The sequence below is a fragment of the Nannobrachium achirus genome (assembly GCF_963921795.1).
Source record: "Nannobrachium achirus genome assembly, chromosome: 13".
NCBI lineage: Eukaryota > Metazoa > Chordata > Actinopteri > Myctophiformes > Myctophidae > Nannobrachium > Nannobrachium achirus.
The window spans coordinates 38,269,291-38,293,922 of record NC_137833.1 but is presented as its reverse complement, the minus strand read 5'-3'; the positions used below and the strand labels follow the sequence as shown (position 1 = coordinate 38,293,922).

Genomic DNA, 24,632 nt, shown 5'->3' with positions numbered 1-24,632 from the left:
CTCCTAAAATTCCAAGTGCTTGTGCAGGGTGGTGGGTCCCCCAGTTCAAATATGATTATTTTGGGGGTCGCGGCCTGAAAAGGTTGAGAACCACTGGTCTAATGTGGAGAAGCCAATCGGGACTCAGTCACACCATGAGTTTGTGAGGTAGGTGCATGTATATATCTCCCAAATACGTGGCTTTTTCTTCCTTTTGGCATAAAAAAACATATTCCTTATTGAGACCCACCGCACTTCACGGCAGAGAGAGCAGCTGACAAAGAAAACAAGCGTACCTGGATGATAGAGAGATGACTAAGATGAGAGGCCAGGGCCAGATCAATAGTCTTTCTCTCTAATTCACCATCCTGAATGCAAACGACAACCGCCGGACAATCGATGGGAGAACGGACAGGCGCGTGCGCCACTCGCGCACACACACAAACGCGAGCGAGGCGTCGCGGACATCGCCCCCACCGTTATCGACAGGTTAAAACAGCATCAGTGTGTTTAGATAGATGACAGGGCTTACGGCGGCCCGTCCGGAATACACTATCAGACTGACACGCTTACACACACACACACACACACACACACGCACACATGCACACACGCGCACACATGCACACACACACACACACACACACACACACACACACACACACACACACACACACACACACATTTGAATGGAGTTAGTCAATCAAAAATATACTGTGCAAATATGCCTATGTCCTCAGTATGAATTTTGTGTATGTTTTGCTTGCATGTCTGCATGCAGTTACAGTGTGTGTGTGTGTGTGTGTGTGTGTGTGTGTGTGTGTGTGTGTGTGTGTGTGTGTGTGTGTGTGTGTGTGTGTGTGTGTGTGTGTGTGTGTGTGTGTGTGTGTGTGTGTGCGCGTGTGCGTGCGTGCGTGCGTGCCGGCATGTGCGTGCGTGCGTGTGTGTGTGTGTGTGTGTGTGTGTGTGGCACATTTTCCCCTTTAGCCATGTCTGTCTCAAAAGCGTTGCAGTCGTAAGCATTGTTTACCATTGTATACACTCGGTAGCTTTGTCTGCCAGCATCTGCACACAGTTAAGTGGCATGGTAACCGCCAGCCATTATAAACCTGTAAAGCTTAATCATTGGTAATGACAGAGTCACATAGAAAACATGCATGCATTCACGTGCACGGCGTATAAGCACGATGTGTTTTTCCATACTGCCACCCACGGCCTTATGGGAAGGGGCCGGCCCCTGCCGGTGCTTAAACCACTACAAAGGCAATCTCACATTACACACACACAAGAACACACACTGCACACAAATGCTGAGTGTGACACCTTATAGGCTCGGAGGGTGTGTGTGTGTGTGTGTGTGTGTGTGTGTGTGTGTGTGTGTGTGTGTGTGTGTGTGTGTGTGTGTGTGTGTGTGTGTGTGTGTGTGTGTGTGTGTGTGTGTGTGTGTGTGTGTGTGTGTGTGCGCGCGCGTGTGCGTGTGTGTGCGTGCGTGTGTGGCGTGCGTGTGCGGATGTGTGTGCGTGTGCAGATGTGTGCGCGTGCGGACGTGTGCGTGCGTGAGCAGACATTTCTGTATTTAACAAGATCTTCTGGGAAATTTACAGTAACTGTTTGTTTACTGTAATGGTTTGTTTGGAGGAAGCATAAGAGAAGGCACGTTGTTGACGTTTTTGATGTTCCTTAATGAAATAGTATACTGAGAGAGAGAGAGAGAGAGAGGAAGGAGGCAGTGGCGTCAGTTCAGCGAAAGCTAAGGTATGGCAACATGACTGGTGTCTTGCACGCGCGCCCTCAAGACACCAGTCATGTTGCCATACCTTAGCAACAGGCACGATGAAAAGTACATTTTATTATGTCCCCCTGTAGCCAAGGCATGGCAGCTGCGATAGCTTGCCATACCCAATTGACGCCTCTGGAAGGAGGGCAAAGAAGCAAGCGAGGAAGAGCGAAGGAGAAGTGAACAGAGAGGGGTGGGACTGGCGGTTTCTAACGGGAGGCTTTAATATTTGGAGTTGGCTGCTAGTTGACTGACTGAGCAGCTGGTCATTTAGCTCTATTCACACACATCTTTTGTTTGGATTGCTTGCTGCTCTGGGCAAGGCAGGGGCTAATCTGCCAAATGCACAAAGCATTGCACATATGTCCAGCCAGCCCCAACTCATAAAGTCAGCTCTACACTCTCTTTCTTTCTTTCTTTCTTTCTTTCTTTCTTTCTTTCTTTCTTTCTTAAATTTCTTTCTGTTTTCTATTTCTACAGTATTTTCTTCTATTTCATTCCTTCCAGTGGTGGAAAAAGTACTCACACTCTTTATTTAAGTAAAAGAATCAATACTGCAATGTAGATGTACTCCGTTACAAGTAAGTCTGGAATTCAAAATGTACTTGAATAAAAGTACAGATGAATTGGCATCAAAGATGACTTAAAGTACCAAAAGTAAAAGTACAAAACGTTTGAAAATAGCAGATCTGCAATGCGACACGTTGTGAGCTTGTAGATCAGCTATTTTCAAATAGCCTGGGTATAAAATATGGCTAAAGTTGATTAATGTATGTTTTGTAATAATATATACATTCATATCTGCAAAGTAACTAGTAACCAAAGTTCTCAAATAAATGTAGTGGCGTAAAAGTACAATATTTGTCTCTGAGATGTAGTGGAGTAGGAGTAAAAGTATTGGAAATTGGAAATATTCAAGTAAAGTACACATACCTAAAAATCTTACTTAAGTACAGTACTTAAGTAAATGTACTTAGTTACTTTACACCACTGATTCCTTCTCTCTTTGGGTGGGGGGCTTTTTTTTGCCAGTGCTGTGCACTCATTCTATTATTTTTGCGACAATTGTGCAGAATTGAGTCCAAGATTTTTTCCTTTGTGTTCATAATTACCCAGCATGCATTGCTGGCGCTGCACCAGGACGGCCATCAGTTTCTTTTGTTCCACTTCCTCCCTGTGTTTCTTTTGTTTTTTTGTCTTTTATTAAGTGATAAATATTTATGTCGTTTTTTTCTCCCTGACAGGTTTGTTTGTTTCGAGTATAGAAGGAGAGAAATGGCACACTGGGGTGTTGCTGAGCGGAAGAATTGTCTTTTAAAGATAGCAGGCAGGCTTGATTCAAGAAAGGAGCAGAAACAGCAGAGTGTCCAAGCTTATATTTCAGTGTTGTGGTATAACACATGCAGGTGGTTGAGAAAGTGTTGAAGCACCTCCATTATTTTGTATCACGCTGACACTGGGATAGAAATAAAGCAACAAAGACATTGCTTTGGAGCATCAATGGCTAAAAGTTATCTTAATTCCGGATTTACGTTTTTTGCTGAGTAAAAAAAATCAACTCTGAAAGTGTAAAAATGGCCCTGTAATGCAGTCAACATGTGAAGGCCCCAGACGACAGTGAAGTGTCAATTTAAGGACTTTTAAGACCTTTTTAAGACCTAAAAAGATCTAAATGTATCAAAAGACTATAACTGCATCAAAAGTAATCAACAAACGACATAATAAATACCGGTGAAACATTTGCCAAATTGTCAAATAATATAGACCGATTTCTCAGAAGAGCAACGAAGTTTGACATCATTTACCCATCCTACCTGGTTCACCCCCCCCCCCCCATTCTGAATTCCCTTAGACTTTTTTCATATTGCGTCATATAAGAACTGTGTTCCAAACATAAACAAATGAACTCAGCGGTTTGACTCATATGGATATGAAGAATCAACTAATGGTGAGAAAACGCTAATGTTACTGTCGCCAAATTAGTTCCATTTTCGCTAGAAACAGGCTTTATCAAATATGAGTGACTGACTATCATAAACCATAGAGAGCCACCTCCCCTACAATATCGTGGAGACAGTTTGTTTATATTATTTGGACCACAATGCTTATATGAGGTGATTTTAAGATGACGCAATGTTATTCTCCATATAGAGAAATTACTTCCGTGAACCGGGGGGATGAGCGAGTCACGTCATGACTTTGTTACTCCAGCCTGAAAAGGTTGAGAACCACAGCTAAGGGTCCATTTTAGGGTGCAGCAGTGTGTCCTCCTGTGTGTCAGTATGTTTCAGAGCTGTAGTTAGGAGGGGGAGCAGAAATGTCACGCTGGATGAATAACAACCTTTATCTGTTCCTTGTCCTGCTCTCCTCCTCCTTCACCCACCCCGTCTTTTCTTGCGCGTCTCGCTCCACAGTCATCCTTGTCATGCTCTGCATTTCTCTACCCACAACACACACACACACACACACACATGCGCACGCACGCACGCACGCACACACGCACGCACGCACGCACGCACGCACACACACACACACACACACACACACACACACACACACACACACACACACACACACACACACACACACACACACACACACACACACACACACACTAATATAGATCCCTGGGGGACTCCTTTCAGTAATGTACAGAGGGTAAAGTGGTTAACCAGTCATGACAGCATCATTATGTACCCAGTCCCATTTACAATAGCACTCTCTCTTAACCAGAATTACTTAAAGGGGGACTAGGCAAGTCTGTGTGTATACAAACACATCCCCCCCCTCCCTCTATGACAGGCATCAAACAGGTAGTTGTCTTTGATGCTTTCATTGATAAGAGAGATCACTAACGAGCACTTGACACATTTATGGCCCAATCAATTACCTCAGTGCACAACGCCTTTGAAGTTCAAAGGGAGCAATTTGGGGCTGTAACATTTATTTTATGTTGCTAACATTGGTAATTCTTGTAAACTGGAGTAAAACCAACCTATATTTTGTTTCTCACACACACACACACACACACACACACACACACACACACACGCACACACACACACACACACACACACGCACACACTCACAAGTCGTCCTGTAGGAGTGGTATTGGAGTGAGGCTGGAGTTGTGGCGTTAAAGGAGTGCCCTTTCAGTGTGTCATCAGAGAACAAGAAGCGTACAGAGCCTTTCCATCAGCGCACTGAGCACAGACAAGCAGTCCATTTAGCTGTGACAGACTGGAGCACCGGAGGCCAGGACCCCCTTAGAGCAGTGCTTCTCAAACTTTAGCCCTTTTTCTCCACTACGAGGCGGAACCAGAAGTTTCCAGAACCTATTTTGTTTTGGTTCTGGTTTTGTTTCCATTTGTTTCTCCACTACAGGGCCAAACCAGAACTAGAACCAGAACTTTCCAGAAACCAAGAACCTGTGAAGTTCCGGGACCAAGTTCTGCTTACGTTTTCCATATAACCAGACCTAACCGGTAAGGTGCCCCCCAAAAAAAGAGCAGCACCGCTGCTAGCCCTGCCCATAGGTTCCCGGAACTCAAGTTTAGTACTACACCAACTTCACCAAGATCAGGACCTAAAAACGGTTCCCAGAACCTATAGCCTCATTTCCACTGTAGGGCCGACCCAGAACTAGAACCGGAACCTTCCAGAACCAAGAACTTTCAAGAACCTGTGAAGTTCCGGGACCAAGTTCTGCTTACGTTTCCATATAACCAGTACTAACTGGGAAGGTCCCCTAACCCTGGCCCCTCCCATAGGTTCCCAGAACTTAAGTTTAGTTCTACCTCAGGAGCAGGACTGAAAAAAGGTTCCAGGAACCTCGTCTGAAACCGGGCCTTGTGCAATGGAAACAAAACCAGAACAAAAAAAAATAGGTTCAGGTTCCTGAAAGTTCTGGTTCCACCTTGCAGTGGAAAGGGGGCTTTTTTGTCTGAAACTGGGCCGTGTGCTATGGAAACAAAACCCGAACCAAAAAGAAATAGTTTCAGGTTCTGGAAGTTCTGCAAGTTCTGGTTCCACCTCGTTGTGGAAAAGGGGCTAGAGAGACGTTATCTACCTTACTTTGCGGTACTATATTAATATATCTTCTCATCTTATTTTTCAGTTCCATTCTACTTTGTCTGCCCTCCAGGTTTGGAGCAGCTGCCCTTCATGATGATGTCACATCCGCTGATCCCCGGCAGCCTCGCCCCGGCTTCCGTCTCCATGGCCATGGGCCAGATGAGCCGCCTGAGCACGCTGGCCAGCATGGCCAACGTGGCGCAACTCCACCACGCTCACAACACGGCCAGGGCCCCCACCTCTGTCATAAAGGTAACTCCACCACGCACACACCACGGCCAGGGCCCCCACCTCTGTCATAGAGGTAACTCCACCACGCTCACACCACGGCCAGGGCCCCCACCTCTGTCATAAAGGTAACTCCACCACGCTCACACCACGGCCAGGGCCCCCACCTCTGTCATAAAGGTAACTCCACCACGCTCACACCACGGCCAGGGCCCCCACCTCTGTCATAAAGGTAACTCCACCACGCACACACCACGGCCAGGGCCCCCACCTCTGTCATAGAGGTAACTCCACCATGCTCACACCACGGCCAGGGCCCCCACCTCTGTCATAAAGGTAACTCCACCACGCACACACCACGGCCAGGGCCCCCACCTCTGTCATAAAGGTAACTCCACCACGCTCACACCACGGCCAGGGCCCCCACCTCTGTCATAAAGGTAACTCCACCACGCTCACACCACGGCCAGGGCCCCCACCTCTGTCATAAAGGTAACTCCACCATGCACATACCACGGCCAGGGCCCCCACCTCTGTCATAAAGGTCAGGGACGTGCAGACAATGTTAGAGAGGCAGGGGCTGAAATTGCTAAAAGGGCCTTTTGGTGAAAATATCGAAAATAGCCGACCTCCAGCTTGGAGGTCGGCTATTTTCGGTAATTCATGACACACTAAACTAAGCTTAAAAAAGGCAATACTGGAGATGTGGTGTGGATTTCTGGACAGTGAGGGCAATTCTTTCAACATACTGTAAGATGCTGCATTCAAGTTCATGAGAGTTTGGACAAGGCAATTCTCTTGAATGCTGCCTTCGGGTATGGCATGGAAAGAGGGCATTTGCATTTCTTTCACCGTAGTAAAAACTGCATGCATGGTCTATAGAGGACGCTTTTTACAGACGGATAAAAGGGCAGGGGCTCAAGCTCAAGGGGCCTGATGTCTATGTGTGCACACGCCTGGTAAAGGTGAGGTCATAGGATCCCTGTCAGTCATAGCATGTCACACTACCACGTCCAGGGGCCCCCAGTCCTGTGAGGCCAAGGGCTGTCTTTGGATCTCATATCATAGTCGACAACGGACGGGGCCAAAGATAGATTTTGCTGTTGTTGTTTGAAATTGGCTTTCATATTATGATGAAGAACGTGGAACCCCCAAATTGTAGATTATATTACTTTTCCATGTCCCTGCCACGCAAGTTTGGCTCAGTAAAATAATGTTCAAGTTTGCCAATTTTTATTCTTAATCCTATCATTCTTAAAATGTGGGGGAGGCATAGCTGAATGGTTAGGGAGCCCGCCTAGGGAACCAGAGCCCCTGGTTGTCCCATGTTCGATTCCAGGCCAGGGTAGCAATGTCGATGTGTGTCCCTGAGCAAGACTCTTGACCCCTAATTGCTCACACGCTCTTGGCAGCGAATCAGCTGGGTTGGGCTGAAAATACTGAATTTCCCTCGCAGGAGGAAATAGTCATCTATTATTCAAATAATGCTTGATAAGTAAATTTGTGAGAAACTGATAATAGGCTGGAAACCAAAATGAAGTCACAATTTGCACAAGGTTTATTTTGATAAGGTTTTATTTCACAGTATTTTTACATATCTTTTTCTTTTATGCTGATTGGTAGGAGCGAGTTCGGGACAGTCCCTCCCCTTCTCCGTCATTGGAGGAAGGCCAGATGTCATCCAATCACAGCAGCAGTGTCTCAAGTTCACCGTCTCACACAGAACGCACTGCAGAGTCCACGCGTACGTACACAATGTGGGAGCTAAACTTCAACACCTAGCCTGCTATAAATAAAGAAGAAAAATATCAGCCAAGAACTATTATTGAATGCAATTTATTTTTAAACAGTTCTCCTTTGTTTTATTTCCAGACCCACACCATGACAACATGTCTTCGAGCCATGGTGTGTTAGGCCACTCCCCTAGCACAGTGCAAGGAGTCATAGAGACAGACGTGCCCCCCCTGGAGTACAGCAAGGACAACAAGAGGAGCCACACTGATAGAGGTACACACAGGATGACACACTGGTCAAACTAAAGCCTGAATTTGCAACGTGTTGTCAGGTTGTAGATTGGCTATTTTAGTACAAGTTTGGCAAAGTTCTTGTTTAGAAAACTTTGCTTGAGAAAGAAAATTGGCAAAAGTCTGAATTTTGTACTTCGACTTATCAAGCATATTTAAAAAATCACACTTGTGTGAACTGAGCGGTGGAGGCTGCGTGTGCGTGCGTGAGTGAATGAGTGAGTGCGTGTGTGTGTGTGTGTGAGTGAGTGTGCCTGGCCAGAACCTTAACGTGCGTGTGTGTGTGTGTGGTCAGCAGAGGTATTGCAGGCTACATACAGACACGCATACACACACAGCTCCATATAGTAGTGGTGTGACCACCGCTCAAAAATATATTTTCATTTGAATTATTACTATGCAGTTGAATAAAATGTGGTTTGGTTCATGGTAAGCTAACTTTATCCCGGTAATACAAGATTTAGCATCATGAAAGAAGAAGCAGTCACTACTTCACTATTTGTGTCTTCTTCTGTGTCTTTCTGTTACAGTAGATTTCTTTAACACATTGTTGGTCATGTAATGATTCCAAACCAGTATCACATGGCTAATTCTCTATCATTAACTTTAAAATGTGATATTTTTGTATACTTGCTTGTTCGTGGATTTAAAAGCCGAGCTATCGTGGCCAACCTGCCTCACCTCAGGTCCCCACCCCTCCGCGCTCCATGCTCTCACATGCTCCACAGAGGGGAGGATTCCTAATAGGCCCATAAGTATTCAGAAGCTCTCGGCCCCGTTCTCTCCCAACTCCAAACGCTCTCCTCCAGTCTCTTTCTTCTTCTTCTTCTTTGTCTGCCGGTGGCCAGGGCCTGTCTCCTCCCCGCCGAGAGAAAAGACAAATAATTCAGCGAAACGGGGGATCCATTAGCCCAGGAAGCAGCGTTACATTAGCGAGCCATTTGCAGGGCCGCGGCCTAACGAGCCGGGCGGCTCCCCGCCTCCCGCGCTCTCAGCTGGACCTCATCTGCATAACGACCGCCTCCCCGTCGTCAGGGCCCGGTGTTGCCACGGCGTTGCAACGTCAGTTGTTTGGTCTCCCTGTCAGGGAGGTTTGCATTAGCTTAATGAGGACTGCTCAAGGACAAACAGTCAGCAGAAATGTACAGCAAGAGAGATGGGGGGGGGGTGAGAGGAGAGAGATGGACAGTTTGTGCGTATGCGTGCAAATGTATTCTCGTACTGAATGGCATTATTTAGTAATCGAATCTATATAGTACAAAGGCCCCCCCAGTTAAGGTTTTTTGAGAGGCTGTCAGAGATGTGCGCGCGTATTGATAAAGCAGTGACGGGAGGAGCAGTGAACGCAAGAGCCATACATCAGACATCGCATTTGTGCAATTGATTTTCAATTGATTTTCCCTGTATGCAAAACGAAATACCCACGCTACATGCAATCACCGGATGGCTTGGTGCTTTTGTGTTTGACCTCCAGGCGTCGTAGCCCTATACGGTAGTTCTGTCCCAGATTGAATCCGGCTTCAAAGAGCACTTCAGTGCTGTCATTCTATCAATCTAGTCGTACGGATAATCTGCCTGTGTGTGTGTGTGTGTGTGTGTGTGTGTGTGTGTGTGTGTGTGTGTGTGTGTGTGTGAGGAAGAGAGAGGGAGAGGGAAAGAGCATTTTGGCTGTGTGTGCTGTTTCAGTGGTCTTTGAACAACGTACGGTATTCATGCAGCAGAGATCAGAGGCCATCCCTGACACCTCACTCCTATTAACTAAACATCAGCAGAATTTTATTCTCTCTACCACCCCTCCACTCCCCCCCCCCCACACCTCCAGCCCCACACACACACCTCTCTTTCTCACTGTCTCTCTCTCTCTCTCTCTCTCTCTCTCTCTCTCTCTCTCTCTCTCTCTCTCTCTCTCTCTCTCTCTCCCCACAACACTCCACTCTCTCTTCCGCTGACTGGCAGTCTTCACGTGGTGAAGTTCATTAGCCTGGGGGACGAGAGAAAGGGGGGGGGCAGATATGAGGAGGATGGGAGAAAAGAGGAAAACAGACAGTGACCTTGGTTAGGGAGATGTGTAAATGATCAAACGGACCACTGGCAGCCACGCGGTGTGTGTGTGTGCTTGTGTCGTGTGTGTGTGTGTGTCGTGCGTGTGTGTGTCGTGTGTGTCGTGTGTGTCGTGTGTGTGTGTGTGTGTGTGTGTGTGTGTGTGTGTGTGTGTGTGTGTGTGTGTGTGTGTGTGTGTGTGTGTGTGTGTGTGTGTCGTGTGTGTGTGTCGTGTGTGTGTGTGTGTGTGTGTGTGTGTGTGTGTGTGTGAGAGAGTGTGAGGTAAAGTAGGCGTAAAACAGTAACTCAATAAAGGATCAGTCACATCCAAGGAGCCTGGGGAGCCCATGTTGCTGACTGCGCAGTTTTAGGTGCCTGTACGCGCACGTCTGTGTGTGTCTGTGTGTGTGTGTGTGTGTGTGTGTGTGTGTGTGTGTGTGTGTGTGTGTGTGTGTGTGTGTGTGTGTGTGTGTGTGTGTGTGTGTGTGTGTGTGTGCGTGCACATATCCGTGTGTGTGTCTGTGTGCACGGCGTGAGCCACAGGGGTGTAGTTGGATGCCCTCCGCTGGGTTCGCCAGCACCTGCTAATTACCTTTCTCTACAGAGCAATGCTTTTAGCAGGAAAGAGAGAGATAGAGGAGTGGGGGGAGGTATAGGAGGAGTGTGTGGGAGGTGTGGGGGGGAGGAGGGGGGGCTTGTTGCTTTTTCCCTCCGCAAAACACCTTGAATGTGACAGTTGCCAAGACGTGAGGCCGAGGCGGAGAAGGAGGAGGAGGAGGAGGTGGGCGGTTTTGGAGCTGAAGATGCTGTGGTCAGCTAAGTGGGGAAAACAGCGTCATTTGTCACCGACACAGGGAAGAAAGTAGCGTACATCACATCTCACAGTGGCGCTCATCTGTTTGCTTCTTCACAAACCCCGCGACGGAGAGCCGCTCTCTCTCTCTCTCTCCCAGGACATCTTCCTCCGTGGGGAAGGTGACTGCCTGCACACGGATAGCGAGTGGCTGTCTAATTCAGTGGTTCTCAAACTTGGTGTCCCCAAATTATTTTGTGGGGTCCCCAGATGATTAGCTTAATGTCTTTTTTTTTTCCTCACTCAATGGTAAACAAACCAACACACAGTATAAGTATATGCGGGGTATCTGCACATATATAAAGTGACAATTTGAGGACCTTCAAGATCGTTTTAATACCAAACTGTCAAATATTAAGTAAGCAAGAGGCGAGCGAACATTGTGAAAATAGCCGATCTACATGCTCACAACACCTCGCAATGTAGATCAGCTATTTTCACAATATTTATCTGTGGAACCGAGGCACATTAAATGTAATAGCTACAATTCCAAGTGCTTGTCAGGGTGGGGGTCCCCAGTTCAAATATGTTTCTTTTGGGGGTCACTGCCTAAAAAGGTTTGAGAACCCCTGGTCTAATTGTATGAATGTGAAAATAAAGCCTAATTTATTCCCCCTCGTATGATGGTGTCGTGCGACGAAATGAGCAGACCTACAAGCTCACAGCGCGTCGCGCCTGCGATGTGTTGTGAGCTTGTAGGTCAGGTATTTTCAGCTGCGACACGGTCGTACGAGGACATATAAATCAGGCTTAAGGCATCAAATGTCAAAGCCCTCTATTCCCTCGCCATGCTGATAAACTGATCAAAGAGTGCATCAGATTGACAAATGGATTAATTGCCGCATTTTTCTGGGAAACACGCGAGGCTTGCTTTGGTCATGAATGCTTTTGAAAATGGATAAGTGTACGTTTTCAATCCACCAACAGTGACTGCAGTTGCAGCCAATTAAAATGCACAGTAAAGTGGCACAGATGGTCAGCCGTAATGCAGTTTCTTTGCTGTTTTTATGTGAGTTGTCAAGCCTTGATGAATTATCAATCGGCATACTGCCATCTAATGAAGGTTAACCATATTTTTGAAAGCCCTAAACAGGGAGCTACTACACTGCTAAGCACCTACACACACACACACACACACACACGCACGCACGCACGCACGCACGCACGCACGCACGCACGCACACACACACACACACACCTTTTTATTGTGTGGGCTCGTTATATGAAATCAAATAACTGAGGTTTTACCGTGTTTAAATTTCATAATGTCAGCGTCAGTTTCATACAGAAAATGGAAGGTACGGTGTGTGCTGAAAAGAACAAGCCATGCCAATAAGGACGTCCTCTGAAATTGGAATATTTATCTGGACAGGTGGCGAAAACTGGCACGCATTTGTACTTTTCACAGATTGTTGGGACAGTGGGACGTGTAGCTTCAAACCAGAAGGCCTGGTCACACAAGTTTGGGGGCACAGGGGATATAAAATGCATGACTGCCTTCTGCCCTCACATAGTCTGCAAGTATATATCGTCACTGTCGGGCAGAAACCTCGTATCTCCAAGTTTCAAATTTGTACGTTGTTTCGCAAAGTAAAGCACTGCTTCATCACGCAAGGCCGTCGCACAAATGTATTGAAAACAGCTGATTTTTAAAACGATAAATACAAAACGAACGGTTTTGGACATACAAGGTTTCCACCTGACAACGACGATATGTTTTCTTTACATTTAGTTTTTTTAAACAAAACGTCCTTGCCTTCCTCTGTCCGTCTCGCAGACAACTGTTCCTTGGCCGCCTCCGCGCAGACGACCAGGGACGGCTGCGACAGAGCGACAGGCTATCAGGGACAGAAGCCCCCCGCAGGCAGGGAGGGCTGTGAGAGGGTAACCTACCCCAGAGGACAGAAGCTCCCAGCGGGCCTCCACCACCATCACGCTCCCTTCATCTTCCCCGAAGGCCTGTCCTCCATAGAGACGCTGCTCACCAACATCCAGGTGAGGCTCCACTGAGGCTCTCTCTATTATTGGCATGCAGGGGTGTCGCACCAAATCCTGGGCCCTGGGTACAAGGATTCACTGCGGGGCCCCCCCATGAATGTTCTACATAGGAGGGAGGGGGGTTTAACCCATTTAGACTGGAGACGCATTAGTGTGCAGTATTTTGTGCGTTAACTATTGAAAAATTGCAGATCTACAGGCTCACAGCTTGTAGATCATATAGATCTGCTATTTTTGAAAACTCGTGATTCTCTTTTGTCAGTGGTGCTCAAACCTTTATATGTGAAGGAACCCCAAAAATTATATGGATTTGGCCACGGACCCCCATGTCAAAATATTTCGTTCCAGGGACCCCCCAGAAGCTAAATTTGAGATGTTCGCTTAAAAAATACATATATTCAATGATTTGCACACATTTTCACGACTTTTCAAAAATAGCAGATCTACAAGCTCGCAGTGCGGCACTTTCACCGCGCTGTGAGCTTGTATGTCTGCTATTTTTCAATAGCTAAAGTATATAAAAATTATAAAAATAATTCCACCTTGGGCCCTATAGTAACTCATATTTTTAAATGTATACCTGTATGGTACCGATGAAATGATTCATATGTACAGTATGTGTCCTGTAAGTCCATGTGGGCTGGGCACCTTTTTGGTGCACGACACGAAAATAAATAAATCTATCTATCTATCTCAGTCCCACTCCCCCCCCCTGTGACACCCCTGCTGGCATTATATCGTCACTGTCGGGCAGAAACCTCGTATCTCCAAGTTTCATATGTGTAATTCTTTTGCATAAGTAAAGCCCTGCCTCATCAGATAAGGCCGTCGCACAAAAGTAGTGAAAACAGCCGATCTACAAGCAAACAACGCCTCGCGGCTTTAGTTCGTTTTCAACACGTTAAATACAAAACGAACGGTCTTGGACATACGAGGTTTCCACCCGACAACGACGATATCCTGCTACACCTGAGATGAATAGGAAGCCAGGTGAAACCCACTCTGTGGGATTTCCTGATGTGACAAATGGGTGAATGAACGCAGTTCCTCGTGAATTGAATTGAAGGGATATAGTTAATAGCGGTGGGTGTGTCCCTGACCTTATTCTCAAAGCTGCTAAAGATGCCTTTGTTACGCCTCAGAATGCTCGCAATACAATAAGTCATCGGTTTGGATTTTCACACAGGAGAAGCTAAAATCTCACCTTACGTGACCCAGATCATGTGTTTGACGCGTAGAGTAATGGCAAATGGTAACTAACTCCATATTTAGCCTCTAATTAAGGGATCAAATTTGACTTACGTAAGGTTAATTTCTTTTCAGTCCCGTATTAGTCCAGTCGTTTTTATTATATCCTCTGAAAGAACCGCAGCAGAGCCCTGCGTTTGAATTGGGATCCTTGCGCGTCCCGTGGGACACAACGCAAATCCCACGAGAGCGAGTGTTGTTTTTTTTTTTTTTTTTTTTTATAGCTGCAGGCAGGAACGGGCAATCAAAAAAAGAAAAACGTCAGGTCCAGCACATCCCGTATCATCCAGCAATAAACTGGGTGCAGCAGCGCACCTGAAGCATGCAACAGTGTGGGTGGAGCACAGTTGCAGCATGTGGGGGAGCACAGCGTGGAGTCAACAAATGAAGTTGAAAAGAAAATCAAAGCAGGAGATTAGAAAGCTAAATTAATGGCACGGCAGGACCGACATTTGGATGTATTTCTCAATTGTTGTTGATGAAAACAGAAATGAACTGGAGGAGGAGAATGTACATTGTTACCAACAGATGTACGTATCTATTTATTAATAACCTGATAATGAGCTACCTGTGGTGCCGTCTCTCTCTCTCACTCTCTCTCTCTCTCACTCTCTCTCTCTCTCTCTCTCTCACACACACACACACACACACACACACACACACACACACACACACACACACACACACACACACACACACACACACACACACACACACACACACTCACTCACTCACTCACTCACTCACTCACTCACTCACTCACTCACTCACTCACTCACTCACTCACTCTCTCTCTCGTTCTGTGTGTCTGCAGAGGTGGAAAAAGTACTCACATTTTGTAGCTAAGTAAGAGTATCAATACTGCACTGTAGATGTACTCTGTTACAAGTAAATGGCCAGAATTCAAAATGTACTTAAGTAAAAGTATGAAAGTATTGGCATCAAAATGTACTTAAAGTAAAAGTACTAAATGTTTGAAAATAGCAGATCTACAAGCTCACAACACGTCGACGCATTGTGAGCTTGTAGATCGGCTATTTGCCTAGGTAAAAAATAGGGCTAAAGTCGATAAATGTATGTTTTATAATATTATAATTTATATCTGCAAAGTAACTAGTAACTAAAGTTTTCAAATAATTGTAGTGGAGTAAAAGTACAACATTTGCCTCTGAGATGTAATGGAGTAAAAGTAAATGTACTGAAAACTGGAAATACTCAAGTAAAGTACAAATACCTCAAAAATGTACTGTAAATGTACTTAGTTACTGTTTGTGTCCCAAAGGAAATATTGTGGGACTAGACGGCACTATGCTGCGGGCGGTCAGAAATTAACCGTGTGCGGTCAGAGGTTGTGATTAATCGTCCCATCCACAAATTCCGTCAGCCTGGCGCTTCCTGTCCATGTCCAGCGTGTGACCTGTTGATGTCTGTGCCCGTGTGTCTCCAAGCAGGGTCTGCTGAGGGTTGCCATAGAGAATGCACGGGCGCAGGAGAAGCAGGACCAGCTGGAGAGAACGGAGCTGAAGATGGAGCTCGTCCGAGAGAGGGAGCTCAGAGAGAGCCTGGAGAGGCAGCTCAGCGTGGAGCAGAAAAACAGAGGTATTTGACACGTTGTCCTGGGCCTACTTTGTTTTTTTTACAACAAGGGTTCATATTTTAGATTGTAATTAGAGAAAAGAAAAGATGTTCAAATGTTTTCATTTACTGCTTTCTATTGTTTTAGCAATTTCAATTTTTATTGCATGCATACAAGTAGCTAAATATGTATTTTTAGACATTTTAAGCCCATTCCCAAGATGCACCGCAATCTTTCATGGGCAGATGTGACTTTAGACCTGAGGACCCGATTCTACAAATGTTCCTATATCTGTGGTATACCAAACTTTTTTCTGGCAAGGACCCCTAGAATGATATATTTTTTTCACCGCGGACCCCCATCTCAAAGTATTTAGTTCCAGGGACACAAGAAAGAGAGATTTGAGTTACAAATGTTAACTTTTAAAAAACAAATATATATATATATATATATTCAATGATTTGCACAAATTGTCAAGATCTTTAAAAAATAGCAGATCTACAAGCTCATAGCGCGGCACTCTGTTTTTGAATGGCCAAAGTATAAAATAATGGTTAAAGTGGTTAACCTCTGAAAGGAGAACTCTGAAATCTGTTTTGAAAGTACCGGTATCTGTATTCTTTCAAAACAGAATGAAACTGACAAGCTAGCAGCAAACACCTGATGAAAACAACAATGACTTACACAGGTGTCCCGCAGTGTCACGTCCTTGTCGCCTTGGTGAAGGTGAATATAGGACCACATTACCCATCAGCCAAGTGGGCTCTCTGTGGCTTTGGAGCAGGTTCAGGCGGAGGGAATTAGAGCTGAGGTATATATCGATCCTAGAGATGGCAAGAAGAAAAAGAAGCATTACGGCTACATTTAAAATTCTAACTGCGGCAAGATCGTGTTGCTCCTCAGCCAACTGTTATAATGCGAGGACTTTGATCCTCGAGAGCTGTAGAGGTGAACTAATTAACTCAATCAAACTGGCTTTAATTCTGCATAATAGTGTGATCAAAAAGCTTTAGAAATGTGATATGAGGGGCAACAGCCCTAAGTCGGGTCACGGAGGAAGTAGTTCCAGCAGGGGACCCCAGACTTCCCTTTCCCTGGCTAGTGTGGAGTCCCGGCCTCCACCTGGGCTTCGATCTACCCCTGTGGCCTCCTCCCACATGTACATGCCTGCGCAACCTCCCTGGGAGGGGACCATCCTAGATGCCCAAATCACCTCAACTATCACCTTTCTACGCAAAGGAGCAGTGGCTCGACTCTGAGTCCGACATTGATGTCACCATACCTTATTCCTAAGTGAGATGTCTGCCACCCTCCTGAGAAAACCCATTTTGGCCGCGTAGATCAGAAATCTCATTCTTTTGGTCATGAAACCACATTGCATGACCAAAAGTGAGAGTAGATACCAACGATTCCATGTTCTTCATGTATTTTCTACACAGATTTACACGTGACATTAAATAGCAAGATGTAGAGTATTATGAAAGCGTAGCCTCCCTTTCCAATCTTAAGCTATTGGTAGTCATTTCCTAATTTGCAGTTTGTGAATGAAGCCACACAATTATAGCGCAATGTAATTTACAAAATACTTTAATACCATTATTATTCCATACAAAAGGTTTAATACAAGATTTATCACAATGCTGTGTTCAGTGACATCCTTTGGCAAAATAGTGAACTTTATAAATACTTGCGCTTCACATGAACAGCGTTGGTAGAACATTTTACATACAGTACATACAATGTCATCAATATTGGAATGTCCATATATGGGCATACTGTTTCAGTCTCATGTGGTCTATGATGTCAGCCATCTCCATATTTGAGAAATCCATCAAAACTGTGGGTAGCACAGCAAAATATCCGTTTATCCGGAAAAAAAGATGGAAAGATGGAAGAAAGTCAATTACGATGACCAAAATTTCTAGTCTCATAGTATAGTGGTTGTCAACCTGTGGTTTTGGATATTTTGTGTGTGTGTGTGTGTGTGTGTGTGTGTGTGTGGGGGGGGGGGGGTTCCCCCAGATGACAGTGAAGTGACGATTATTATAATTTTTTTAGAGATATGTTTTTGGGCCTCAACTCCTATTCCAAGTGCTTATCAAGGGGGTCACGGCCTGAAAAGGTTGAGAACCACTGCTCCAGATGGCTTGAACGTCTCTGTGTTTCTCCTCCTGTCCTGCTAGTTCTGATCCAGTCTCTGTGTTTCTCTTCCTGTCCTGCTAGTCCTGATCCAGAAGCGACTGAAGAAGGAGAAGAGGAACAAAAGGAGGCTACAGGAGGCCCTGGAGGAGGAGGTGAAACTCCGTGACCAGGCGGAGCACAGTCTGCTGCACAACGTAGACACACCCACAGGTACACACACACACGCATACACACACACACACACACACACACACACACACACACACACACACACACACTTGTGCGTGCGTGAGCTCTTGAAGCCAATGAAAGCAGCACTGCTCTGTAGGTACCGTATGGCTGTGGGAAATGACAGGGAATTGACAGAGTGACTGTCAATCAGCAACAGCCGTCGCGGACTGGAGGCACAGAATTGTGTTCCTATGCGCTTAGACTGTGTGCGTGTTTCTCTCTTTGGTGTGAATGTAGGTTCACACTCACACACACACACACACACACACACACACACACACACACACACACACACACACACACACACACACACACACTTAGAGACCGTCCTTCCTACGCACAGGACCACATCCGCAAATTAATTTTCAAGCTGAAATCCTCCTACCGTTTGAATTCCCACTGCAGTTTCTACTTTCACTTAACATTGAGCTATATCGGTTCATCATAGTTGACATACTCTCATTTTCATATTAAATGTCACACAATCTCTAATCTTTCTGTGCCTCTGGTGCATCTCAGCACTGACTGTTAATGCCCCCTAATTAACTGTCTTAATTAATTAATGACCATACCACAGGACAGCAATCATAATTAGCTCCTCCCCCCTCACAGACTCGATGACCCAGGAAGTGGATGGGAGTAACCACGACGACATCATGCCGGACATCAAGCCAACCGTACAAGGTACACACATCTGAAGTCTGACGAAGGGTTAGCGTTCTTTTCAGTGAAAATGCTTTAGAACAGTGGTTCTCGATTAGCCCTATTCACGGCCCGTCCACTCAGCATCCCCCTGGTGCTGAAGTCACGTTTTGAAGGGTAAAACCCTGCTAAAAGCCCATAGAGTTAACACAGAAATCGCAAATTTAATGCAATTTCCGAATAGTAAAGTATAAAATACGGCTAGCATGATCAAGAACACAAGATAGTAAAAGGCACAAAGCATTATAATTTACTTTACCGTTCGAAATAATGATTTGTTGGCTTTAAGTCCAGCTATTTCTGTATTAATTTCCCCTTCAAAACTGACGTCAGCACCAGGAAGTTGCTGAGAAATTTGCTGAGTGGGCGGGCCGTGAATAGGGCTAATCTGTGGGTCGGGGGGTCCCCAATGTGCAACATTGTTATCTCTCTCAACAGTAAACAGACCAACATAAAGTTTGTGTGTATAGAAGATACATGCACAGTTCTAAAGTGACAATTTAAGGCATTTTTAGTACCTCTAAAATGACAAATTAAACATTGGCCAAATTGTCAAATATTAGAGGCAGAAATTGTGAAAAGAGCGGAGAGGCGTTGTGAGCATGTAGATCCGCTGTTTTCACAATAGAACCGTGTTATACAAAATGCAATTCATCAACTCTTAGTGCTCGTCAGGGTGGGGGGTCCCCAGTTAAAATATGATTATTTTGGGGGTTGCGGCCTGAAAAGGTTGATCTAGAAGAGTATAGGCCTACAGCAGTGTGTTGGGACCCGTTTGTGGGTCACAGACTAATTTCTATGGGTCATGGCTCCGGTAAAATGTATTTTTATTCCTACATTTAAAAGATATCTACAGTATATATTTTATTTCAACATTTATATATTTTATATATATATATACTGTATATATATATGATTGCTTTTTAAATTAAATAATTGTATACATTTTAAAACAAACAAACAAACAAATCTAAGAAATTCCATAAATCCAGAATAAAAATATATGATAATTAGTAGTGAAAATCGCCGATATACAAGCTTGTATGTTGTGCGCTTGTAGATCTGCTTTTTTCATTAGTTTATTTCCCGTGCAAACATCTAATCTCTCTTTGGGTCTCGACCTGAAAAATGTGGGAACCACTGGCCTACAGTATATTTTATTAAATAAGAAAAAGACGTTGCGCATCAGCAATGGGGTTTCTCAATGGACGGTTAGATCCAAAATCCAGTATACTGGTACCGGTACATGTCAAATGTAGGAATTGAAAAAATCCCCAAAAGGTAGCACATCCAAAATCCCAAATCAAAAGAGGACAAAGTACTCACGTTTCACATTTCTTTTTATTGGCGCACACCAATAAACAAAAGCTTCATCTGAGCATAATATATTGTATTCCTGTAGTGTATTTTGGAGCCTTGTGAATCACAAAATAAATCACAAAAACTGCTTACCATTTTCTTGATTTGTTAAGAATACCACTTATAGAGTACCTTGACTATGCGTTTTGGAATAAAGTCACATGAAACTTTCTGAATCCATAATGGAGCACATACAGTACATCTTTAGTTCGAGTAAAAACAGTAGTTTAGAAATGTAATTCAGCACAGTGGTGCAGCAGGCTGAGGCAACGTACTTGTATATTGATTTGGACAGATGGTGAGAATATTAATAAAGTTCAAGGTTGGTTCTTTATTGTCACTTCCATAGCACACACTCAGCATAAATGGGAATAAAGTTTGGTTCTCCCCACTGTAACAAACATCAACCCAAAAGAGAAGACATCAATAATAAAATCGCTAATATCTTTTTTAAAGTCACTAACATTAGAAGGTCACTAAAAAAGAACCATGTGTGGTCCAACAATATGGAATGTATGGAATGCATGTGCCAACTAAAGAACTATGTAATACTTTCTACGGTTAATTTGAGCATCAAAGCAATATTTTAAATAGCTTATGCATTCCATACATTGCATAGGGCTGGACCACACATGGACAAGTAACATCATCAACCTTGCAACCTTGAGTAAAAGATGAACTATTTCTAAAATAAAATACAAATATTTAAGGTGTTTTAAATTCAAAACATTTAGTTATAGATGGCAATTACAATGTATTAAGGCATATAATATCCTTAATTTTCAAAGCACAGCATAAGTTTTGCGGGGGCAACAGCCATTTGTTGACTTGCATTCCGACCTTGGAATTGGAAAGCCTTTGGATAGTGACCCACTTAACCCCATTTAGTCATTGTTGGATCAGGATTGTTGATATCACATTAAATACATTGTTAAAGCACATTTAACATTTAACCGAGAAAGTGAACCAAATCAAATTAGTGTAAACAGGAAGCAGATTAGTGGAGCAAGCAAGCATTTTAATGCCCGACAATAATTTCATGTATTTATTCATAACTTTTTCCGCTGTTGATGTCCAGTGTTGTCTTCATGGTCACGTAATGAGAAAGTCCCACGGTGCATGTAGCATGTTTGACAGAAGGTCAGTAATGGCTCTGAACTGAACCCCAGCTCCGTCAACAGAGTGTGTGCAGTTCCAAGCAGCACACCTCTGCTGCACAGTGTGCCGGGGTGGCCGCAACAGACAAGCTAGCTTGTTCAAAGGCAGTTTTTAACCCATTTAGGGCCTAGAATTATTGAATGCTTTAACCAGTGAAAAATAGCAGATATACAAGCTCACAGCGCGGCACCGAGTGCCGCGCTGCGAGCTTGTAGATCTGCTATTTTTGAAAAAGTCGTTGAAAATGTTTGCAAATCTTTGAATATATATGTATTTTCAAAGCGAACGTTTGTAACTCAAATTTTGATTCTGGGTGGTCCCTGGAACTAAATATTTTGAGATGGGGGTCCGTGGCCAAATAAATATCATTTTGGGGGTCCTTCACATGAAAAGGTTTGAGAACCACTGACATAGTAGTCTCTCAAGAACAGACTAACTGAGCTCCAGTTAAATGAAAAGGACCTTTTCTTTGACGATGGCTGGCCAGATTGCTGACATAGAAACATAGGTTTTTCAAAAAAACCTTAGAAGGATTCAAAAGACACTTATAGAATCGGGTCAAAATTCTAATTTTCACGATTTTTCAAAAATAGCAGATCTACAAGCTCGCAGCGCGGCACTCGGTGCCGCGCTGTGAGCTTGTATATCTGCTATTTTTCAATAGTTAAAGCATAAAATAATGATACACAAAATGTGTACCCGTTCTGAACGGGTTAATTGAATGTCAGTGAAGCAGGAAGAGAGCAGGCCACTAATTAACGGCTGTCTTAATTGTCCTCCTGACGAGTTTGTTTGGACATCATTTGCATAATTAACACCCAGTAATAAATCATTTAAAGGGGAATTGTCTGTCAGACAAGCAGGGCAGGGATGTGGTTCCCTTTGTGCCGGGAAGTTTTATCGCCAAAAAACAGGAATCTAGGGCCAAAGAAAAACACTTTTCGCACGCAGAGTCCGACTTATTAATGATCTTTTTCATAAACGATCTTTGCCTGGGGCAATACTCTGTGGGCCCCTTTTGATATCAGCGCAAGTGTTTCACTTATTGTTGATTAGTCAGGGTGGGTCACCCAGCCTAAAGGCGCTGCCACCCCGGTACATTTTCACTAGAATTGGCTTCAACGGGGAGTTGTCACATTTCAGAGGCCTTTCCACCACACTAAAACCCAATTTATTCTCTGTCACATGATGGCGTCACATTACGAAAATAGCCGACCTACTGTACAAGCTCACAACGTGTCACTGTTAATTTTGACAGCAAAGTTTGATTTAGTTTTAGTCATAGTCTTTTGAATAAAATGTAATTTAATTTGAGTCATGTTTTAGTCATCTGAAAATATTTAGTTTTAGTCGACTAAATATTATGAATTTAGTCGACTAAATCTACAGGACTAAATCTACAGTTGATTTTGTTGAAGCGGCTAATTTTACACTTGGTTGCTCACAACGCGTCGCAGTGTGAGCGCAACCAAACATAAAATGACTTGTCTTTTAGTTCTACTGGATCTCGATCTTCCCTATAGTCCCTCCCTAAGATTTTAGTCAACTTTTTATTTGTTGACAAAATTGTCAATATATATAGGCTTAGTTTGAGTCCTCATAGCTTAGTTCTCGTTTGTTTATATTTAGTTTTCGTCAGTGAAAAAAGGCGAACATTTTCGTCGAACATTTTTCCTCATAGTTTTTAGTCGACCGAATTCAAATTGCGTGTTCACTTGCGTGTTCCATTCTGTCTTTGTGTCTCAGAAGGCCGAGTATTCCTGCAGACCACCGGGATGTATTGAAGTCGGATGGGAGATGGACAAACGGACAGATGGATAGATGGACTGACATACACTGAGGAACAATTGGATGGATGGATGGATGGATGGATGGATGGATGGATGGATGGATGGATGAAAGGGCAGAGGATAAATCATATAAGGACAGAAAGACGTGCTCTGCTCTATGCTAGCATCTGGGACCTATTGCTCTCCAGACACATAGCTCCTCACTCGCAAATCGAGAAGATGTCCTCATGGTCCAAAGTGGGATATTTGAACTCTTCACCTTCTCCTGTTTAATTTATTGCATTTATCACAAATACTCACTGGCCGTAGTAAAAACAATATTTTATTTTTATGTGTTTGTTCCTTTCAATCAAGGTTGATTTTTTTGTTAGTTTCTTTTTTTTTGCTTTTGTTTTTTTGTTTTAAAATTCTATTATAGCTGAAGTTTATCATAGCTGTTTTTGTCAGTGTTGTATATCTGGACACAAGTGGATATATAGATACAGTATATACACAATTCATCATTTTTATTATTATTACAAAAAAAGATGGCATGTTGTACAGCCAATAAAAGCCTTGATTGTGTATGTATGCAGTAGTGGAGTCTGAAAATACAATACAAACCCTTTTTATTAAAATGCCCACGTGTTTTCTTTCTTCTTTTCACAGAGACAACCTGTTATTTTCTCAACGTGCCGCTTATCAGACATCTAATTATTGCCGTTTTTGTATTTTCTCTCCACCCCCCCCCCCCCCCCCCCCCCCCCTTCTTCTCCTTCAGAGATTGTCACCTGCGTGTGAAGGCATCTGATGGTTTTATTGATTTTGGTTTCATAGGAGGCTAAGAAATGCATTGGTAACATCTCTCTGAGCTGATAATATGTACTGTAGTCTGTTGTTTGAGGCAGGCAGCAATATCGGACTGCATTTTGTGACAAACCTGTGCGTGTGTGCGTGCGTGCGTGTGTGTGTGTGCGTGCGCGTGCGTGTGTGGCGTGTGTGCGTACAAGAGTGGGGATCATGCCATTGATTCTTGCTCCATTTTCAAAAACACACACGTACTATAGGTATTGACAGAGAACGAGTGAAGGTGTGTGTGTGTGTATGTGTGGTGTCAGTTGTAAGCTGTCCTTTAGTGAAATATGTTGACGAAGCATTCTCTCTCCCACTCCATTTTAGCATGTTCTCCCAGGGGACTGGAGAAGGGTGTGCCGCTCACAATGCAAAACACAAGAAACAAAAACAGTTCATCGTCATTGAGATAGCAGGCAGGATGAGACGGACACTGTGTATGGGGAATGACAATTACATTGTAAAGTCCTGAGTTTTAATTTAACTTTAAAGTGTAAAAAAAACATTAAGTATATATACCTACACTCTCTGAATTATACAGTAAATTGATAAATTAACGCTGGGGATTTATACTGTGTCAGACAGTGTATGTATTTTAACTTAAAGATGTCAACATCAAAAA

At 44.0% G+C, this 24,632-nt stretch overlaps 1 protein-coding gene across 1 annotated transcript in view; it reads left to right on the top strand.

The window, feature by feature from the left end:
• Nucleotides 1-23,200, top strand: part of dachc (dachshund c) — a gene marked incomplete at its 5' end in the record, with an annotated part of 66,081 nt that extends 42,881 nt beyond the window's left edge. The window contains 8 exons of the mRNA XM_080740703.1: nt 5,901-6,082; nt 7,682-7,802; nt 7,931-8,065; nt 12,753-12,970; nt 15,670-15,820; nt 18,021-18,149; nt 18,783-18,854; nt 23,136-23,200. Coding sequence (XP_080596829.1) covers nt 5,901-6,082; nt 7,682-7,802; nt 7,931-8,065; nt 12,753-12,970; nt 15,670-15,820; nt 18,021-18,149; nt 18,783-18,854; nt 23,136-23,173 — 1,046 coding nt within the window. The 3' untranslated portion in view covers nt 23,174-23,200. The remainder of the gene's footprint in view (nt 1-5,900; nt 6,083-7,681; nt 7,803-7,930; nt 8,066-12,752; nt 12,971-15,669; nt 15,821-18,020; nt 18,150-18,782; nt 18,855-23,135) is intronic.
• Between the last annotated feature and the right edge of the window lie 1,432 nt (nt 23,201-24,632).